The sequence below is a fragment of the Conger conger genome, chromosome 1, assembly GCF_963514075.1.
Source record: "Conger conger chromosome 1, fConCon1.1, whole genome shotgun sequence".
NCBI classification, from domain to species: Eukaryota; Metazoa; Chordata; class Actinopteri; order Anguilliformes; family Congridae; genus Conger; species Conger conger.
Genome location: NC_083760.1, coordinates 2,944,141 through 2,966,129, shown reverse-complemented (window position 1 = coordinate 2,966,129; position 21,989 = coordinate 2,944,141). Strand labels below are relative to the sequence as shown.

Sequence of the window (21,989 nt, the reverse complement as noted above, 5' to 3'; positions counted from 1 at the left end):
GAGTCCTGGAGGGCCGCAGTGCCTGCAGGTTTAACTCCAGTCCTGGAGGGCCGCAGTGTCTGCCGGTCTTTGGGTTGTTCTCAGAACCAGTGGTTCAAGTCATTGATTGGCTAATGATTGGCTTATTGACGATACTTCTTTTCACCTGTTTGCATTGCTGGTTCTCTCCTGGTTCCTCCAAAGATTTCTTCCCATTGGGGAGTTTTTTCTCGCCACTGGGGAGTCTTTTTACCTCATAAGCTTGTCATGTTTTTATGCATGTAGTATTTTATTTTTTGGTGAGTGCACTCACCCCCATCTGTAGCTGAGCACCACTTTATGTGCAGAATGCTTCATAAAATAAAAAAATAATAATGCTTCATTATATAGCTGGTATTTTCAACAGAAGATCAATAGACTCACAGTTTGCACCACAAAGCTTGTTCTCGTTTCTATTTATTAATTTTCCTCTCAGGACTTTCCCCAATGCCTGTTGTTTTAAGACGTTGATCAATAAGCTACGAGTTTGTAGAACTGTGTGTAATAATGTCAAGGCTCTGTTGTGTTTGTAGAAGTGTGTACAGGTGTGTAAACATGTTGTGTTTGTTGTGTGTGTAGAGGTGTGTAAACATGTTGTGTTTGTTGTGTGTGTAGAGGTGTGTAAACATGTTGTGTTTGTAGAGGTGTGTAGAGGTGTGTAAACATGTTGTGTTTGTAGAGGTGTGTAGAGGTGTGTAAACATGCTGTGTGTGTAGAGGTGTGTAGAGGTGTGTAAACATGCTGTGTGTGTTGTGTGTGTAGAGGTGTGTAGAGGTGTGTAAACATGCTGTGTGTGTAGAGGTGTGTAAACATGCTGTGTGTGTTGTGTGTGTAGAGGTGTGTAAACACGCTGTGTGTGTAGAGGTGTGTAGAGGTGTGTAAACATGCTGTGTGTGTAGAGGTGTGTAGAGGTGTGTAGAGGTGTGTAAACATGCTGTGTGTGTAGAGGTGTGTAAACATGCTGTGTGTGTAGAGGTGTGTAGAGGTGTGTAAACATGCTGTGTGTGTAGAGGTGTGTAAACATGCTGTGTGTGTTGTGTGTGTAGAGATGTGTAAACATGCTGTGTGTGTTGTGTGTGTAGAGGTGTGTAAACATGTTGTGTTTGTAGAGGTGTGTAAACATGCTGTGTGTGTTGTGTGTGTAGAGGTGTGTAGAGGTGTGTAAACATGCTGTGTGTGTAGAGGTGTGTAAACATGCTGTGTGTGTAGAGGTGTGTAAACATGTTGTGTGTGTACAGGTGTGTAGAGGTGTGTAAACACGCTGTGTGTGTTGTGTGTGCTGCTCCAGCTCCCTCCATGGCCCCCAGTGTGCGGGTGGGGGAGATCCACCACACCTGGGCCCGGCTCGCCTGGGAGCCCATCCCGCTGCGGGAGAGGAACGGAATCATCCAGAACTACACCGTCTACTACTGGGACGATCCCGGAAGGACCAGAGGTAGGGTGGGAGCCCAGCTCACAGGGCAAATGTTCTGAGAACATTCGGCAACGTTATCTATAGGTTCTGAAAAGGTTCCACGGTAACATTACGTGAATAATATTCACGGGACGTTCCAGAAAATGTTTGTCGCTGTCGCTGTTGTTCTAGTTGTGGTGCGGACTCCATAATCCACTGGAGTTAGAGCGATTTTTAAAACAACACATTTATAGCTATCGCTACAGTTGTTGTTATAGTTATCATTATAGTTATCGTTATTGTTAGTTATTGTTATAGTTATCGTGATAGTTATTGTTTCAGTTGTCGTTACAGCTATTTATTGTTATTGCTAGTTCTTGGTGTGGATGGGCCTTTAAACCTGCATTAAAAGCAGCACAGCTCAGAGCGATAAGCCCCGCCCACTTTCACATCATATCCAGTATTTTCTACAACACAGTGTCATTTTTTTAAGACACCTCCACGTCTAGTTAAGGTCAGCGCATTTTGTGTTACTCTGCCTTTGTGACGTATGCGTTCTATATTTGTAACACAAATGTAGCAACAAAAAGAGTATTGGATGTTAACACATCCTTTTTTTTGAGGTGAAGGTGGATGTTTGCCACTGCAAAATACCTCCAAAATCAGCATACTTATAGCACATCACTCATACTACTCATAGTAGGTTTCAATGAAAATGGGGTTTAGGTGCAGTGTGAGGAGTATGCTAGTATGCGGTTTCAAACACGGACCCTGCTTTAGAAACCCTGTCCCATCGCTGTCCGTGGCTGACTTCCTCTTCCTGTCCTGCAGCTGTTACCATCAGGCCAACGGAGACGGGCGTGACTCTGTCCAACCTGAGGCCCGAGTCCAATTACAAGGCCTTTATTTCGGCGAGCACGGAGGGGGGCGCCGTGAACGGGACCGTCGTCACCCTAAAGACAGCCGTGGCAGGTGAGCGGGCCTGTAGCCTAGTGGCTAAGGTACATAACTGGGGCAGCCTGTAGCATAGTGGCTAAGGTACATGACTGGGGCAGCCTGTAGCCTAGTGGCTAAGGTACATGACTGGGGCAGCCTGTAGCCTAGTGGCTAAGGTACATGACTGGGGCAGCCTGTAGCCTAGTGGCTAAGGTACATGACTGGGGCAGCCTGTAGCCTAGTGGCTAAGTTACATGACTGGGACAGCCTGTAGCCTAGTGGCTAAGGTACAGGACTGGGGCTGCCTGTAGCCTAGTGGCTAAGGTACATGACTGGGGCAGCCTGTAGCCTAGTGGCTAAGGTACATGACTGGGGCAGCCTGTAGCCTAGTGGCTAAGGTACATGACTGGGGCAGCCTGTAGCCTAGTGGCTAAGGTACATGACTGGGGCAGCCTGTAGCCTAGTGGCTAAGGTATGTGACTGGGGCAGCCTGTAGCCTAGTGGTTAAGGTACATGACTGGAGCAGCCTGTAGCCTAGTGGCTAAGGTACATGACTGGGGCAGCCTGTAGCCTAGTGGCTAAGGTGCATGACTGGGGCAGCCTGTAGCCTAGTGGCTAAGGTACATGACTGAGGCAGCCTGTAGCCTAGTGGCTAAGGTACATGACTGGGGCAGCCTGTAGCCTAGTGGCTAAGGTACATGACTGGGGCAGCCTGTAGCCTAGTGGCTAAGGTACATGACTGGGGCAGCCTGTGGCCTAGTGGCTAAGGTACATGACTGGGGCAGCCTGTAGCCTAGTGGCTAAGGTACATGACTGGGGCAGCCTGTAGCCTAGTGGCTAAGGTACATGACCTGGGCAGCCTGTAGCCTAGTGGCTAAGGTACATGACTGGGGAAGCCTGTAGCCTAGTGGCTAAGGTACGTGACTGGGGCAGCCTGTAGCCTAGTGGCTAAGGTACGTGACTGGGGCAGCCTGTAGCCTAGTGGTTAAGGTACATGACTGGAGCAGCCTGTAGCCTAGTGGCTAAGGTACATGACTGGGGAAGCCTGTGGTCTAGTGGCTAAGGTACATGACTGGGGCAGCCTGTAGCCTAGTGGCTAAGGTACATGGCTGGGGCAGCCTGTAGCCTAGTGGTTAAGGTACATGACTGGAGCAGCCTGTAGCCTAGTGGCTAAGGTACATGACTGGGGCAGCCTGTAGCCTAGTGGCTAAGGTGCATGACTGGGGCAGCCTGTAGCCTAGTGGCTAAGGTATATGACTGGGGCAGCCTGTTGCCTAGTGTTTAAGGTACATGACTGGGAGCCGGAAGGTTGGTGGTTCAAGTCCCGATGTAGCCACGATAAGATCTTGCACAGCTGTTGCTTTGGCCCTTGAGCAAGGCCCTTAACCCTACATTGCTCCAGGGGGGATTGTCCTCTGCTTAAATAACAAACTACATTTCACTAAGTGTAGGGAGTTTTACACCGGACAAGCTCAGAAAAGTGTAGAAAAGCATTTGAATGAAAAAACAATAGCGTATCTGACCCAGGTCTGGAGGCTGGTTCAGTGTTGTGCAGGAGGGGGAGGTTAACGTGCGCCGTGCGCTGCTTTCAGACGCCTGGGGGGACGTGATCACCGTGGTGCCCGCCTGCGTCGGCCTGATGCTGTTCTTCATCCTCATCATGCTGGCCTGTCTCAGCAAGCAGGACAGGTGAGCCACCCGACCTGACACTGCCCAGAGGCTTCTCTGATTGTGTGTGATTGTGTGTGTGTGTGTGTGTGAGTGTGTGTGTGTGTGTGTGTGTGTGTGTGTGTGTGTGTGTGTGTGTGTGTGATTGTGTGTGTGATTGTGTGTGTGTGTGTGTGTGTGTGAGTGTGTGTGTGTGAGTGTGTGTGTGTGTGTGTGTGTGATTGTGTGTGTGTGTGAGTGTGTGTGTGTGTGTGTGTGTGTGTGTGTGTGTGAGTGTGTGTGTGTGTGTGTGTGTGTGTGTGTGTGATTGTGTGTGTGTGTGAGTGTGTGTGTGTGTGTGTGTGAGTGTGTGTAATTGTGTGTGTGTGTGTGAGTGTGTGTGTGTGTGTGTGTGTGTGAGTGTGTGTGTGTGTGTGTGTGTGTGTGTGTGTGTGAGTGTGTGTGTGTGTGTGTGTGTGTGTGTGTGTGTGTGTGTGTGTGTGATTGTGTGTGTGATTGTGTGTGTGTGTGTGTGTGTGTGTGTGTGTGTGTGTGTGTGTGTGATTGTGTGTGTGATTGTGTGTGTCCACAAACGTGTTCCCTCTCAGAACTACAGAGCGGGGGTGTCCAGTCTTACCCTTACACTCTCAAAACTACAGGTACGAAACGTTCCTAAAAAGGTAGAAATGCCTCTCACTGGGGTGGTACCCTATAGGTGCATAAAATTGTACCCCTAGCCCATCCATCCATCCATCCATCCATTATCTGAACCCGCTTATCCTGATCAGGGTCGCAGGGGGGCTGGAGCCTATCCCAGCATACATTGGGCGAAAGGCAGGAATACACCCTGGACAGGTCGCCAGTCTATCTCAGGGCACACACACCATTCACTCACACACTCATACCTATTTAGACTCTCCAATCAGCCTAACGTGCATGTCTTTGGACTGTGGGAGGAAACCGGAGTACCCGGAGGAAACCCACGCAGACACGGGGAGAACATGCAAACTCCGCACAGAGAGGCCCCGGCCGACGGGGATTCGAACCCAGGACCTCCTTGCTGTGAGGCGGCAGTGCTACCCACTGCACCATCCGTGCCGCCTACCCCTAGCCCGCAATATATATTTAATTTTATATATATTTATATATATATATATTTAATTTGTACCTCTTTTTTTGTACTATTACAGGGTTCCTTTTGGAACTATTTTTTTCTGAGCGTCGACTGTGCTGCCATTCTGCTTTCTCTCTCCCTCGCCCTCTCTCCTTCTCTCCCTCTCTCCCTTTCTCTCTCCCTCTTACCCTCTCTCTCCCTCTCTCTTTCCCTCGCTCTCCCTCTCTCTCTCTCCCTCTCCCTCTCTCTCTCACTCTCTCTCACTCTCTCACTCTCTCTCTCTCTCCTTCTCCCTCTCTCTCGCTCTCTCTCTCCAGGATAAAGATGCGTTTCTGGCCGATGATTCCCGATCCTGCTAACAGCAGCATAAAGGACTGGACCGAGGGAGACACACTCCCGGTAAGGCACCTGCCAACCACCTCAAAACATCAGTCCATTATAGTAATAATAATAATCATAATAATAATAATAAGTATGTCTGGCAGCCACAACTAATCTCTAAAGTAGGGATCAGAAAATCACGGTCCTCGAGGTCCGTGAACTGCTGGTTTTCCCACCCTCCCTTAACCTGGGAGTCAGGTGTGTTCACCCTCCCTTAACCTGGGAGTCAGGTGTGTTCACCCTCCCTTTACCTGGGAGTCAGGTGTGTTCACCATCCCTTAACCTGGGAGTCAGGTGTGTTCACCCTCCCTTAACCTGGGAGTCAGGTGTGTTCACCCTCCCTTTACCTGGGAGTCGGGTGTGAAGACAGTCTGGCCAATCAGGAGAGCTAACTGTTTGGCTGATTGCCCGGGAGGAAAGAAAACCAGGGCTGGGTTCTGGATCGGAGGGCCAGGTTTGATGAGTGCGGCTCTGTGCTCCTCCCTCCTCCCTCTCCTGCAGGAGTACCCGGCCTTCCCGAGCATGAAGGACATGCAGGAGCCGGTCCCGGTGAAGCTGTCCTGGTTCAGCCTGCTGGACGTGCCCGAGGGGCCGCCGGAGAAGGGCGCGGAGGGCCCCACCATGGACGACCTCTGGCTGCAGGACCCCGACCCCAGGGGCCCCGCGGAGCCGCCCCGGGACCCCGCCCGCGACAGCGAGGCCGTCAGGGAGGCCGTCCCGTACGCCACCGTGGTGTTCGCCAACCCCTACCTGAGCCAGGAGAGGCCCCCGCCCGCCTCGACCTACCTGCGCTCCGACTCCACCCAGCCCCTCCTGGGGGAGGAGTCGCCCAGCCCCAGGGCCTATCAGAACTTCCACTTCCCGGAGGAGGAGGGCGGGGCGCGGGAGAGTACGGGGAGCCAGGGAGGGAGTGGTGCATTCTGGGAGGAGTTTCCCCTTCTCAGTGTTCTGAACGTGCAAGGGCCTCAACGTGAGGCCTGAATACCTGAATAAATAAGAATTATAACAAATAATACAAATCATTTGTCATTTAGCTGACGCTTTTATATCCAGAGCAACGTACAGTTGATTAGACTAAGCAGATTAAAATCCCCCCTGGAGCTGTGTGGGGTTTTGGGCTTTGCTCAAGGGCCCAACGGCTGTGTGGATCTTACTGTGGGGTGGAAACCACAGACCTTGTCCCAGTCATGTACCTTAGCCACTAGGCTACAGGCTGCCCCATTTGACTAAAATTTACTATTTTTTCCAGGCTGGCTTTCAAATGTGTCTTTGTAGCCAGTCAGAAGTGTTGATCTGTGAGTGAGGGAGCCACTGTCAGTCAAAACTGAGTGGCTGTGTTCGCAACTGCATACTAGCACAGTACTCAGTACTACATTTTCAGGCTCATTTTCGCTGAAATGTAGTACGGGTGGTATGCGGAGTATTCGGCTTCAAACACAGCCAGTCACATTAACGTCGGGGGTTTCCCAACCGTCCTCCAATCCTCCCCAGCTAGACCACTCCGGTCTGCTAGCTCTGGTCGCCTTATGGTTCCCTCACTACGAGCACCTGGCGGTCGAGCTGCACGTTTCACGCCTGTTTTCCGTTCTGGTTCCTCAGTGGTGGAATGACAGCAGAATCCCTCCCCCTATTTCGACACAGACTAAAAACACACCTTTTCAAACTGTACCTTAGTCCTACCTCCTGATTACTAACCCCCCCCCCCCTTCCGATATCCCTATCCCTCTTGTCTAACCCAAAAAATAATAATTATTGCACTTATGATGACTGTATGTTTAGAACAGCACTTCATGTGTATTTTACTAGTTATGGATGTGATGCTTTAACTTGTGGAAGAACCTAAGTCGCTTTGGATTAAAAGCGTCTGCCAAATGACTAAAATGGTTCCATCCAACCGTTTTGATGTGAAATTCCTGAAATTAGAAAAAAAATGAAATGTCGCAAAAAGGTTTTCTTGGCCGAGGTGGAATAGTCGTTGTATTGATAGAGAGAACATTACATTACATTACATTACATTATTGGCATTTTGCAGACGCTCTTATCCAGAGCGACGTACAGTTGATTAGACGAAGCTGGAGACAATCCTCCCCTGGAGCAATGCAGGGTTAAGGGCCTTGCTCAAGGGCCCAACGGCTGTGCAGATCTTATTGTGGCTACGCTGGGGATCAAACCACCGACCCCCCCCCCCCCAGATCTCTGGCTGGCACCAGTCTTTTGATGTTTTATTTTGCCAACGTTTTTGGAAATTCTCTTAACATTTGGTTGGAAACTTAGAAGGGTCAGTATTTACCAAACACATTCAGTTCAGCATTAGGACTTCAGTATTCTACACCAGCTATAAACTACAAACAAAATATAACAAATATATCTATATTTTAGAATTACCTCTATATATTATTTTTCATTTTCAAACATTTTAAAATATAAAAGTATATTTTCATATCTCTTACGTTTTTTTTGAAAAACATACTGTAGTTGAAAGAAATTCAAGAGGATGCGAAATATTAGTTGCTAGATACAGAATATTATTTTTGTTTTATTTTTTCTTACCATTTATGCCTAAATATATGTATGATTATGTATGAGTCAGTTGCTCCTTATGGGACAAAGCTGTTGTGCGTTTCATTTAATTCTTCTGTTTTACTTCGCCGTGTGTTTTTTGTTGGCATACATTAATAAAATCTCACTTATTAGTTTCACTTTTAAAATAAAATGTATAATGTGTTTTATGTGTGTTTTCTTTTTCGAATCGAATATCGACACCGGTATTTATTTATGCATGTTTAAAGTGGCAATCTACGACTTCCTCGGTTTTGGTGGATTTCAGTGGTGGAGGTCTAATGTACAAACACAGTGGCTTCTGAGCGGATCCACTCACGAGAGAAGATAGACGACAGAAAAGAAAGGGGAATACACAGACAGCAAGAGAAAAGGATAATAACAGAAAGAAAACAACTGAAGAGAGGCTGAGCGATGTTGTCGGGCACAGTAATAGTGTACTCCAAAGACAACTTCTGTAACACCTCCTCCACCTTGAAGGTCCCATATTGTTCACTTTCCACTGTTTTATTTTAGGTCCTGATATCCATACAAATACGCTACCAAAAACAATCTATCGAGTTTCGCATGTCTATTCTCCACCGTTCTGATTCTGTGTTGAGCGCTCGGATTTGTCCCGGCTACAAGGTGGGCCGTGCAACGATCGTTCCGTTGTGATGTCATAACTTCACGAAAGTCCAAACGGCTCATTTAAATGCACGTTTTCTGAATACGGATTGTGTGGCTTTATTTGGCGACTGTGCGTTCTGATACTTTCACAGACTTTTTTACATAGCTGCATAGCTGCCAACTCTCACGCTTTCGGCGTGAGACACACGCATTTGCATGTGCGTCTCACGCCGAAAGCGTGAGAGTTGGCAGCTATGTTTTTATATCACCTTCACCTTCTTTATGATCCACATAGTGGACATGGCTCAGGCAGTAAGACCAGTCATCTGGCAGTCGGAGGGCTGCCGGTTCGATTCCCCGCCCGGGCTGTGTCGAAGTGTCCCTGAGCAAGACACCTAACCCCCAAATGCTCCTGATAAGCTGGTTGGGGCCTTGCATGGCAGCCAATTGCTGTCAGTGTGTGAGTGTGTGAGTGTGTGTATGAATGGGTGAATGGAGAAGCATAAATTGTACTAGCGCTTTGGATAAAGGCGCTATATAAATGCCAACCATTTACATAGTGAGTGCAGAGTCATGACTGAATGGGACCTTTATGGTTCCACTACAATATTGCACCGATGTTCGTTTTGCAGATGTCTGCAAATATTATCAACACATGCTTCTGAAAAATTGTCTTTTGTCAGGTATAAGGCTGGGGTGCACCACTCTGGTCCGGGAGGGCCAGTCAGCAAGCTGGGTTTTTTTTTCTTCCCAATTACCTTTATTTATTTTTCTGACAGTTCTATAAATGATGTTGGTTCACTTCTGTACTTGTGCACAGTAAAATCTTTAGGACACACATGCAGTCTGCAAGCTATTGCTGGGGCGTATATAAATGTTTGATCAAAATTTTAATTAGCTAATTAAATACTAAAGTTGGCACAAAATCCTGAAGCGGACCGGCCCTTGCTGTGCACCCCTGGTTTAAGAGTTACGAGTAATGTTCCATGATTCCACCTTAGCTACATCTATATATCTTTATTCAGATTGTTTATTTTAAATCACTTTCAGTAGTTTGAGCAGTTGTGGTCAGACCCGACACAAATAATTATGCATATTTTAAAATATCCTTTATAGATGAGAGTTTCACTCCTGTATACATGGAGCGAGAGCAGATCGAGAATCGATTCATATTCCTTAGAGGGTGATGCATCATGCACGCCTGTCTGTTTCTGCTAGTTTGGTCTAGTAAAAATGGCGAGGCCCTTGTAAGAGGGAGACATGACATTATTGAAGTCACGCACGCTTATATACGAATTAAAATAACCTAGCGAGTAAAATATATTGTTGTCTTTACACGACATACGCTTTTTATCAGGATGTTCGTAAGATGCGTTCTGAAATCCGCATCTTTTGCTGTCCGGGAGAGTAGCGTGGTGTGGAGTACGAACCAGACCTGTTCGTCACTTGTGTCAAAACATGTTGGTTCCGCAGTGCGACCTTTATCTACAAACCTCAATCACAGGTGGACTGCAAACGCAGAACAACTGAAAGGTGGGTGTAACTTATTTAGAATACGATGTTTTGCCGGGGAACGAAAAGCAAGCGACGTTGTTGTCTGCCATATTATGCTAGTGGGTTAGCTAGCTAATTGGCTAATGTTAGTAGCTAATAACTAGTTAATAGCTCATCATGGCTTATACTTGCAAGTGAAAACATCTTATTATTAATCACTAGATACATAGATGTATAGATCAGTCACAATATTACCTGCCTTGATAGCCAACGTTATATCATGTACTTTGGTAAAATACTATATTGGCTACATGCCCTAGCATACGTCCCACTTTCCCAATTCCTAACGGGAAATCAGTCTTGTATTACCGTTCCCGGTCCCCTACTTTTTCCCTGGCGAATCCTGGTCGACCAATCCGCATTTCTAGGATACCGTCAGAATTGCTATCCTAGAAATGTGGATTGGTCGACCAGTTCTGGTCGCAAAACAATTCTAGCATTCTGAACATTAGTCACCCCTAACAACCCATCTAAATTAGCCTACTTAAGAATTAATTATTACTTTATTTTCCTTGTGGTTATTCTTAACCAAAACATGTACTTGAAGTTTGGAAGTCGTACACCAAGTGGTGCCAAATTGCCAAGTGGCACGATTTAGCCAAGCATTTTTGAATGACCATAACAGTATTATGAAAATCTCATGGACTTTCAGTCCATAATCTGAAAGTAGACGGAGTATGTTTTCAGGTTTTACCCTGCTTTACTACCAAAGATATGATGCTCCAGAATCGACACGAACCCTCATTTCCCACTCGTCACTGACCGTGCCACACACCCCTTATTTAAGAGCCGGTATCTCTAGAATGACAAATCCACCGATTTTTCATGGAATGACCCATTTCACAAATGTTAATTAATATTAATGTCTGCGACTCCCAACCCACTACACTCCACTAACCGTGATTGTCTGTCAATAAAAATATTATATTTCACTTCTGTTTTTTATATTTATATTTATTATGTTGTTTATCTTCATGTTTTATTTTCCCTTGCCTTGTACTGGAGTGTTTGAGCCAAAGGAAAGTATCAATGCGGCCTGTAGCGTAGTGGTTAATCGGTGGTTCGATCCCCAGTGTAGCCGTAATAAGATCCGTACATTACATTACAATAATGCCATTTGGCTGACGCTCTGCGTTTTTAAATGTAAATTAAATGTGGAAAAGGGTGCTAATCCACTGAAGAAGAGTTCAGAGATCAACTTCCTTTGCGTCATTTATTAAGAATCGCAGCTATCGTAATTCATTAAGAATAAGCGAAGTTTAGTCATCAGCGCATTAGCTTAATGTAATGGAAAAAAAGAAGAAAAAAGCTGCTTGTATTCTGACACCCACATTTTAATGCTGCGAGCAGCGGAGTGTTATTTACAGCGCTGAGTGAGGTACTAACCACAGGAAGACAGAGCTGGTTGAGCTGGCTGATAATGAGACTCGCATACTGTGTTATTACACTATACTGTCGATACCGAATTATAATAATTATTAAAGAATTGTTATTGAGCTGACACTTTTATCCAAAGCGACTCACAGTTGATTAGACTAAGTGGGGGACAATCCCCCTCCTTGAGAAATGTTGGCGTGAAGGGCCTTGCTCAAGGGCGCAACAGCTGCGCGGATCTTATTGTGGCTACACCGGGGCTTGAACCATCAACCTTTCGGGTCTTAGTCATGTCACTAAAGACACTTGCAGTTAATCAAGTCCAAACTGGCAACAATATTAATATTAATATTAATAACAATATTTTCTCATTGTCCATTTTTCACGTCATTTGTTTTATTCCTTGTTGCCCTTTTATATTAGGAGCATCTTCTCTGCTTAAACTCTTCTCTCACTTGCATCACTCTTTGTTCATTCCTTTAAGTTTTTACGTGGTGCTGTTTCCTGATATTTAATGAACACTGTCAACACTCATTCCACGGTCAAAGTCACTCAGATCGCATTTCTTCCCCATTCTTTACATTTGGTCTGAAAAACAGCTGAACCTCTTGACCATGTCTGCATACTTGTATGCATTTAGCTGCTGCCCGGCATTGTAATTGCATTCACAAGTTGGTGTCCAGGTCTGCTGTCCACAGCTATCGAGTCTGTTCTGAACCACAGCTGGTTGTGGAGTAATACACGTTACAAACTCTCAGGAAGAAATTTTTTTTACAAAAGGATGTGGTGCAATGGAACATTTCACCAAAAACGACAAAAAATGACAGAAGGGAAAGAGAGAGAGAGACTTTGACATTTGATGTTGCTTTATTGAAACACAAAACTTTAAAACCTATACCCTCCCCCTATCCCCAGCCACCCCCCAACACCAAACAAAAAAACAAAGAAACAAAGGGACCAAAATTAAAATGTCAAAAGTACCCAAACAGGAGTGAACCCAAACATAGCTCACTCTGTGCTTCCTGAGAGAGAGACAGAAGGGGGGTGGCGGTGGGAAGAAAAGAGCTGAGATGCTGGTCGGTTTGTGTGTTTGTGTGTTTGGGCGTTTGTGTGACAGGATGTGGGAGAGTTTGTTTCCCGCGTTGCTTTACCTCAGTGCAAGCATCGCCTGCCTCTCACTGCAGCGACACTGAGCTGTTCTGTGTGCAGCCAGATAACTACAACAATAATATCATAACTTGATTTGTGCAGCGCTTTTCTTTAGCATACAGCACTGGAAACAAGTACCGTAAAAATACACACAATGCCATAAGAGACGACACGTTACTTAAGATCAAATAAAAATATAACATCGATAAATTAATTTAAAAAAATTAAAGACAAAATGGACTGAAAAAGCATAGTATAAATAAATAAAGAACAATAAATTCAGACTAATTCAGTTTCCTAAAGACGCCCCACAGAACAACAGAGGGGGAAAAGGAGAAGGAGCAATGTGGGCTTAAGGGCCTTCATCAAGAGCCCAACCACTGGAACCCAACCACTGGAGCCGATCACATTACATTACATTACATTATTGGCATTTGGCAGACGCTCTTATCCAGAGCGACGTACAACAAAGTGCATACCCATAACCAGGGATAAGTTCGCTGAAAGACCCTAGAGGGAAGTACAATTTTTTTTTTTTTTTTTGAGAACAAAGAAACAAACAGAGCAAAAGTGACCAAAGTTAACTATCCAAACACTGCTTACCTAGCCAACTAAAAATACCGATACACAAAGCAAGTCACAGAGACAACAATTAAGGTTCACAGGGAGGTAGGGAGGGATGGGGAGAGGTGCTGCTTGAAGAGGTGTGTCTTCAGCTTGCGCTTGAAGGTGGGGAGAGATTCTACAGTTCTGACCTCAACGGGGAGTTCGTTCCACCACCGTGGAGCCAGAACAGACAGTAGTCGTGAGCGTGAGGTGGAGGTTCGGAGAGGGGGAGGTGCTAAGCGGCCTGTGGAGGCTGAACGAAGAGGTCTGGCAGGGGTGTAGGGTCTGATGATTTTTTGTAGATAAGCTGGGGAAGACCCTTTAACTGCTTCGAAGGCTAGCACCAATGTTTTGAATTTGATGCGAGCCATGACAGGCAGCCAGTGGAGGGAAGTAAGCAGGGGGGGTGACGTGTGAGTATTTGGGAAGGTTGAAGACCAGACGAGCTGCTGCATTCTGGATGAGTTGGAGGGATCACCTTCCAGGTCCTAGTCTTGCACCTTTGCTGCTAGGCTACAGGCGTGTTCATTGAGGGCAGACGAGTGCAGCTGACCCTGGCGTTTCTGTGTGTTCATGCCTGTTTTTTTCTTCAGCAGATGGGAGGAGCTTGTCTCTCCAGCCAATCAGGAACTATGCCCGCCCGGGGAGATATAAAGGTAAACCATTTCTCAACGTTACCATGGCAACATCCCAAAAATTAATCGCTTCCCCAAAAGATCTTTCTGCTGGTTACAGATTTTATTTACGGTCTTGCTTCGGTCTCAAATCTGTGCGCTAACATTAGCTAGCCGATTAGGTCACTGCCATTGTGCATTTAGGCAGAGCTACGCTGAATTTGATAAATTGATAGTGTGTTAAAAAGAAAAAAGATAATAAGATCCGAGTTGTGTGCTGTAGCCAGGAGACTGCGGTCTGCGGGATTTTAACGCGCTGGCTTTTGTTTTGAACAGCGCCTCCAAGCCAGCTGGACGACCTGCCTCCTGACAGACTGAAGAGGGAGTACGCTGCAATCCCCCTGGCGCAGACGTACGTCCAGCTGCACTGCCTGCGCAGACCGTCTGCGCAGACGTGCCGTTTCACCTGCTCTCTCCCCTCAGGAAACACAGAAGAACGACGCTACACTACAAACAATGACTATCAAATAATCTTTACACTACAGTACAGCTACTGAGCTGATGCTTTATCCAAAGTGACTTTGACAGTTGATTAGAGTAAGCAGGGCAATCCCTTCCTGGAGCAATGTGGGGTTAAGGGCCTAGCTCAAGGGCACAACAGCAGTGCTGATTTTATCATGGCTACACTGGGGCTTGAAACACCAACCTTCTGGGTCCCAGTCATGTACCTGAACCACTAGCCTACAGGCTGCCCCAGTCATGTACCTTAGCCACTAGGCTACAGGCTGCCCGAGTCATGTACCTTAGCCACTAGGCTACAGGCTGCCCCAGTCATGTACCTTAACCACTAGGCTACAGGCTGCCCCAGTCATGTACGTTAGCCACTAGGCTACAGGCTGCCCCAGTCATGTACCTTAGCCACTACACTACAGGCTGCCCCAGTCATGTACCTTAGCCACTGGGCTACAGGCTGCCCCAGTCATGTACCTTAGCCACTAGGCTACAGGCTTCCCCAGTCATGCACCTTAGCCACTAGGCTACAGGCTGCCCCAGTCATGTACCTTAGCCACTAGGCTATAGGCTGCCCCAGTCATGTAACTTAGCCACTAGGCTACAGGCTTCCCCAGTCATGCACCTTAGCCACTAGGCTACAGGCTGCCCCAGTCATGCACCTTAACCACTAGGCTACAGGCTGCCCCAGTCATGCACCTTAGCCACTAGGCTACAGGCTGCCCCAGTCATGTACCTTAGCCACTAGGCTACAGGCTTCCCCAGTCATGTACCTTAGCCACTAGGCTACAGGCTGCCCCAGTCATGTACCTTAGCCACTAGGCTACAGGCTGCCCCAGTCATGTACCTTAGCCACTAGGCTACAGGCTGCCCCAGTCATGTACCTTAACCACTAGGCTACAGGCTGCCCCAGTCATGTACCTTAACCACTAGGCTACAGGCTGCCCCAGTCATGCACCTTAGCCACTAGGCTACAGGCTTTCCCAGTCATGCACCTTAGCCACTAGGCTACAGGCTTCCCCAGTCATGCACCTTAGCCACTAGGCTACAGGCTGCCCCAGTCATGTACCTTAGCCACTAGGCTACAGGCTGCCCCAGTCATGCACCTTAGCCACTAGGCTACAGGCTGCCCCAGTCATGTACCTTAGCCACTAGGCTACAGGCTGCCCCAGTCATGCACCTTAACCACTAGGCTACAGGCTGCCCCAGTCATGCACCTTAGCTACTAGGCTACAGGCTTCCCCAGTCATGTACCTTAGCCACTAGGCTACAGGCTGCCCCAGTCATGTACCTTAGCCACTACACTACAGGCTGCCCCAGTCATGTACCTTAGCCACTAGGCTACAGGTCGCCCCAGTCATGCACCTTAGCCACTAGGCTACAGGCTTTCCCAGTCATGCACCTTAGCCACTAGGCTACAGGCTGCCCCAGTCATGTACCTTAGCCACTAGGCTACAGGCTGCCCCAGTCATGCACCTTAGCCACTAGGCTACAGGCTGCCCCAGTCATGTACCTTAGCCACTAGGCTACAGGCTGCCCCAGTCATGCACCTTAACCACTAGGCTACAGGCTGCCCCAGTCATGCACCTTAGCTACTAGGCTACAGGCTTCCCCAGTCATGTACCTTAGCCACTAGGCTACAGGCTGCCCCAGTCATGTACCTTAGCCACTACACTACAGGCTGCCCCAGTCATGTACCTTAGCCACTAGGCTACAGGCTGCCCCAGTCATGTACCTTAGCCACTAGGCTACAGGCTGCCCCAGTCATGTACCTTAGCCACTAGGCTACAGGCTGCCCCAGTCATGCACCTTAGCCACTAGGCTACAGGCTGCCCCAGTCATGTACCTTAGCCACTAGGCTACAGGCTGCCCCAGTCATGCACCTTAGCCACTAGGCTACAGGCTGCCCCAGTCATGTACCTTAGCCACTAGGCTACAGGCTTTCCCAGTCATGCACCTTAGCCACTAGGCTACAGGCTGCCCCAGTCATGCACCTTAGCCACTAGGCTACAGGCTTTCCCAGTCATGCACCTTAGCCACTAGGCTACAGGCTGCCCCAGTCATGCACCTTAGCCACTAGGCTACAGGCTGCCCCAGTCATGTACCTTAGCCACTAGGCTACAGGCTTCCCCAGTCATGTACCTTAGCCACTAGGCTATAGGCTGCCCCAGTCATGTAACTTAGCCACTAGGCTACAGGCTTTCCCAGTCATGCACCTTAGCCACTAGGCTACAGGCTGCCCCAGTCATGTACCTTAGCCACTAGGCTACAGGCTGCCCCAGTCATGTACCTTAGCCACTAGGCTACAGGCTGCCCCAGTCATGTACCTTAGCCACTAGGCTACAGGCTGCCCCAGTCATGCACCTTAGCCACTAGGCTACAGGCTGCCCCAGTCCTGTACCTTAGCCACCAGGCTACAGGCTGCCCCAGTCATGTACCTTAGCCACTAGGCTACAGGCCGCCCCAGTCATGTACCTTATCCACTAGGCTACAGGCTGCCCCAGTCATGTACCTTAGCCACTAGGCTACAGGCCGCCCCAGTCATGTACCTTAACCACTAGGCTACAGGCTGCCCCAGTCATGTACCTTAGCCACTAGGCTACAGGCTGCCCCAGTCACATACCTTAGCCACTAGGCTACAGGCTGCCCCAGTCATGTACCTTAGCCACTAGGCTACAGGCTGCCCCAGTCATGTACCTTAGCCACTAGGCTACAGGCTGCCCCAGTCATGTACCTTAGCCACTAGGCTACAGGCTGCCCCAGTCATGCACCTTAGCCACTAGGCTACAGGCTGGCCAAAAAAACGCAGAGACCTTGTGCCCACACTAAGACACACAGACCCAGCTCTCTTCCATCTTTGCCCGTGTGCCACTGCGGCTAGAGTCGGGCTGTGTGATGCACATAATATCTTCAGCTCCTGTGTCACTTCTCCTTTCTCACCTCAGAATCTCGTTTTGCAGGACGGACGATGTGGTCAGGAGGCTTTTGTCCTTGGAGCTGGCAAGTCACGTAAGTCACTCGCCGGCGCCCAGCCTTCGCGTCGGTGTTTCCGGAAGCTTCCGCAGCCACGTTTCTGATGTCAAACGGACGCCGTGTGTGAATGAATATGTGTCCACCTGACCGAGGTCTCGTTCCGTTCTGCCTGCAGAGGGATAAGCTGATCTTGAAGCGAGACGAGCTGGTGGCTAAAGTCAGACTCCATGAGCTGGATGACAGCTCGCTCGCGGTGAAGGGTACGTCCCCCGCACGAGCACGACACCCGTGAACACGCAGGGAACGATGGGTTCCCGTTTAACCCCTTCGGTCCCAAGCCCACTGTGAATGGACTCATCCCACAGGGGTTTGGCTTTGGTTGAGAAAACAGAGAAAGTTGAAAAGGTCAAGAGTGCGCCGTATGGCGCTTGGGATTTTGCCGGAGTTGCGCTTGAGTGCCGTACGGGAGTCTTGGGACTGAAATGGTTAAGAGGGGCGAATCGCTGCACAGACACGACACCCATGAACACGCGGTAAACGGCTCGTTCCCTGCACGAGCACGACACAGGTGAACACGCAGAGAGTGTTGTGTTCCCGTTCCAGAGGGGGCCAGGTAGAGGGGGACGCACCTGGCGAAGGGGAAGGGGTTCACAACTGTGGTGGGACAACCTTCCCACGGTGGTCAGGACAGCAGAACCTCCTCTGACTACATCCTGGTTCCCCTCCCAACTCCAGCCACACCACACCTTTGTACTTGTAACTTGAGGTGACAGTACTTGCATGGTTATAGGTTATATTTGTATTGTTTTAGGTTTCTTTTCTTTGCCCTTGATAGGGTTTTATTCTGTGTGTGTTTAGCATGTGTGTTTTGGGTCTTGGTTAGCGTAGTTAACTTGCATCAGTGCTTTAGTGACGTTCTATTCTGGGGTTGTTGGCCAGGTCTGGCACTTTTACTCGTCTGTCTGGCACTTTTTTTCCGTCTGCAGTGCAGTTGCTGGGGAGCGAGCTCACTGTGAACGTTCAGTGATGTAATATAACCCGCCTCTTGTTTGCTTGCAGTGGCTATTTTGACGGCTAGGATCCGCAACTATCGGGAACATCTGCAGAAGCACGCAAAGGTGAGCCCTGAGGTGGAAAGCAGAGCCAGTTTCTGACAGTGTGAACCTGTCCCACAACCCTCCTGCTAGCAGAGCCAGTGTGTCTCACAGTGTGAACCTGTCCAACAACACTCCTGCTAGCAGAGCCAGTGTGTCTCACAGTGTGAACCTGTCCCACAACACTCCTGCTAGCAGAGCCAGTGTGTCTCATTACATTACATTATTGGCATTTGGCGGACGCTCTTATCCAGAGCGACGTACAGTTAATTAGACTAAGCAGGAGACAATCCTCCCCTGGAGCAATGCAGGGATAAGGGCCTTGCTCAAGGGCCCAACGGCTGTGCGGATCTTATTGTGGCCACACCGGGATTAGAACCACCGACCTTGCGTGTCCCAGTCATTTACCTTAACCACTACGCTACAGGCCGCCCCACAGCGTCTCACAGTGTGAAACTGTCAAACAACACTCCCGCTAGCAGAGCCAGCGTGTCTCACAGTGTGAACCTGTCCAACAACGGTCCTACTCCTTCTGCCTCCTTGTACAGAGGGCTGTGTGGTACTCGTGAAATACCGTGAAGCCTGCTCTGTTTCAGATGAATCAGCGAAACCCTGTGGTTTCTAAAATAAAACGATCTAAAACTGCCCAGTAATGCCAGTAATTGAATGATGAACCGTACTGTCCTCTCGGGTCCTGTTCACACTTGTCCCTGTGTTCGATCTGCACTTCGTTGTCAGTCGCTCTGGATAAGAGTGTCTGCTAAATGCCAGTTGTAATGTAATGAAATTATAGCCTATGATATGACAGTGTGTTGGCAATGTACCGTCAGGTCAGTTTTGCAGACACAGACTAAACCTAGACTTAAATTGCAAAAACAATTTAGTTTTAAGTTTTTTTTAACTTCACTGGCTAGATTTTCTTCTTCTTTAGGTTTTTAGTGTAAATATGAGAGTAAAATAGTTGAGATTGACTTAGATGCTGTTTTTTGCAGTGTCGACTTGGATTAAGAAAATGTTTCCAATTGAAATACACTGAAAAATAAAAGGCTTAATCCTAACTGTTACCCGCTTAGTGACTAAAATGTAGAAATGTTTGTCTGGCAGTGTGGCGTAGTGGCTGGAGAACTGAACTTGTAAGAGGTCGCGTGTTTCATTCCCAGGGAATGAGTGAGTCGGATGAGTGAATGTGCATCTGTGTCTCCTGGAAAGTAAATCATCTGGATTAAATAATCTGCAAATTGGCTGTAATGTAACATCTGTCCCCCTCTGGGCTGTAACATGTCTCCCTCTGGACTGTAACGTAACATCTGTCCCCCTCTGGGCTATAACATGTAACGTTTAGCCCCCTCTGGACTGTAACGTAACGTGTGTGTCCCTCTGGGTTGTTACGTAACGTGTGTGTCCCTCTGGTGGTTTTACGGCAGGACAAGGCGAACAAGCGGAGGATGTTGATGTGCGTGGATCGCAGGAAGAAGCTTCTGAAGCGGCTGAGGAGCACGCGGTACGACGTGTTCGAGAACGTGTGCACCCAGCTGGGCATCACCTACAGCTTCCCGCCGGAGTACTACAGACGCATCACCCGCCGATGGCTGGCCAAGAAGGCCTTCTGCCTCCGGGTACGGACCGCCCCCCCCACTGACCCGGGGGACTCCCACATCGCAACACGTCACACCGTGTGTGTGATGAGGCGTGTGCGTGCGCACGGGAAACGCATTGACTCATTAAGCGGCTCGTTGGCTCGATGGGTTTAGTAACTTCCTGTTTTTTTTTCCCCCTCTCTCCCTCTCTCTCTCTCTCTCTCTCCCTCCCTCTCTCTCTCTCTCCCTCCCTCTCTCTCCCCCTCTCTCTCTCTCTCCCTCCCTCTCTCTCCCTCTCTCTCTCTCTCCCTCCCTCTCCCTCCCTCTCCCTCTCTCTCCCTCTCTCCCTCTCCCTCTCCCTCTCCCTCTCCCCCTCTCCCTCTCCCTCTCCCTCTCCCTCTCTCCCTCTCTCTCTCTCTCTCTCTCTCTCTCCCTCCCTCTCTCTCTCTCTCTCTCTCTCTCTCTCCCAGGTTTTTAAGGAGGTTCAGAAACGGCGGAAAGAGCAGCGCCGCACGATGGCGGAGGCGGCCGGCAGGGCCAAGGGAGGAGCAGCCAAGGGAGGAGCGGCCAAGGGAGGAGAGGCCGGCGGGGCTTCCACAGCCCGCGGGGCCACGGCCTAGGGCCCGATTCCCCGCCTCTCTGGATGGATTAGTCACGCCTGGTCACCGGCTGGCGACGCTGCTCAAGACATTGCCCGCGATCCGCCCACGAGGGGCGGCCATTGTGGCTCCTCGTCGTCCAGCCGCACGGGGATTCTCACCTGACACACGTCTGTTGTACACGACGCTAATAAAAGAGAAAAAAAGAAACGAGAAAAGACTGGTTTTCCTTTGGGTCTCGGCACTTAAATCCAGCCCTGGTTTTCTTTTCCTCCAGGTAATTAAGCGAGCGGTCAGGCTTCACACCTGACGCCCAGGTGAGGGGAGGATGAGGCCGTGATTTGAGTGTTCAGTGATGTCGCGGAACGGCGGTCAGGAGCAGTGTAAGAATGTAATGTTGAGCTGCATCTGAGACCGTGCTGTCAGTCCTCCATTGCTCACACTCCATTGGTTACTTAAAGTGGTAGTTTGTTGCTTTGGGGTCACTTTTAATTCTTTGCAACGTGAACTTGTGAATGCCGCTACACCAGCGAATATAACGGCACTCGAATAACAGTCTGAGGCAATCAAAAAAAAAAAATCTCGCGCAAGTGAACCATCTTGTTCTGAATCGTTTGCGGAAATGCATCACTGGGTGATTGGTGTCTGTGGTCGAGACAGACATGCTACTGCCATGATTCTGGAGATTGCTTCAAAGAATTCATTGTGCTTGTGTGATACTTTTTGAGTGGGTGCGCGATTGCTTGTTGGGTGTGTGCGCTCGCTGATCTGATGCAACATGGGGAATGCGTCATTTCTTCCTCGGTACGACACTCAGCTTTTCCACGCGCGTCTCAGCTTCCGATGTGGCGTGGCGATCCCATACACACAGGCCCAGATGACAACGTGCAGGAAGGAAACCTGAAGTTATTGTACAGTCAGCACAACCGGGGAGGAAATTAGTTATGAGGCCGTGGCAGGAGGGTGTTTTTTTTTGTTTTCGGCAGTTGTTCGGGGGCGGCGCGGATGGTGCAGTGGGTAGCACTGCCGCCTCACAGCAAGGAGGTCCTGGGTTCGAATCCCCGTCGGCCGGGGCCTCTCTGTGCGGAGTTTGCATGTTATACCCGTGTCTGCGTGGGTTTCCTCCGGGTACTCCCGGTTTCCTCCCACAGTCCAAAGACATGCAGGTTAGGCTGATTGGAGAGTCTAAATTGCCCATAGGTATGAGTGTGTGAGTGTATGGTGTGTGTGCCCTGCGATGGACTGGCGACCTGTCCAGGGTGTATTCCTGCCTTTTGCCCCA

General features: G+C 48.8%; 2 protein-coding genes across 3 annotated transcripts in view; both read left to right on the top strand.

Moving 5' to 3' along the window:
• The window catches only part of csf3r (colony stimulating factor 3 receptor), a 22,503-nt gene extending 14,290 nt beyond the window's left edge, over positions 1-8,213 (top strand). Inside the window, exons 13-17 of the mRNA XM_061255794.1 lie at positions 1,307-1,453; positions 2,243-2,383; positions 3,940-4,036; positions 5,426-5,507; positions 5,991-8,213. Of these exons, the coding sequence (XP_061111778.1) occupies positions 1,307-1,453; positions 2,243-2,383; positions 3,940-4,036; positions 5,426-5,507; positions 5,991-6,470 (947 nt within the window). The 3' untranslated portion in view covers positions 6,471-8,213. The remainder of the gene's footprint in view (positions 1-1,306; positions 1,454-2,242; positions 2,384-3,939; positions 4,037-5,425; positions 5,508-5,990) is intronic.
• A 1,633-nt stretch (positions 8,214-9,846) lies between these two features.
• On the top strand, positions 9,847-20,984 carry mrps15 (mitochondrial ribosomal protein S15). 2 transcript variants are annotated; one of them, XM_061215645.1, is made up of 8 exons: positions 9,847-10,190; positions 13,934-13,996; positions 14,291-14,366; positions 17,425-17,473; positions 17,613-17,697; positions 18,497-18,555; positions 19,956-20,147; positions 20,579-20,984. In XM_061215645.1, the coding sequence occupies exons 1-8, from the start codon at positions 10,016-10,018 to the stop codon at positions 20,726-20,728; spliced, it is 849 nt and encodes a 282-aa protein (XP_061071629.1). In that variant the 5' UTR covers positions 9,847-10,015; the 3' UTR covers positions 20,729-20,984. The 2 variants fall into 2 exon arrangements, with proteins under 2 accessions (XP_061071629.1, XP_061071636.1); XM_061215652.1 differs by having other exon boundaries at positions 9,848-10,190; positions 13,937-13,996.
• The last annotated feature ends 1,005 nt before the right edge of the window (positions 20,985-21,989 follow it).

Coding starts and splice junctions, on each gene's coding strand:
- mrps15 (XM_061215645.1), top strand. CDS start 10,016: ATGTTCGTAAGATGCGTTCTGAAATCCGCATCTTTTGCTGTCCGGGAG. Junction 17,698..18,496: donor CAGCTCGCTCGCGGTGAAGG/GTACGTCCCCCG, acceptor GTTTGCTTGCAG/TGGCTATTTTGACGGCTAGG. Junction 18,556..19,955: donor ATCTGCAGAAGCACGCAAAG/GTGAGCCCTGAG, acceptor GTTTTACGGCAG/GACAAGGCGAACAAGCGGAG.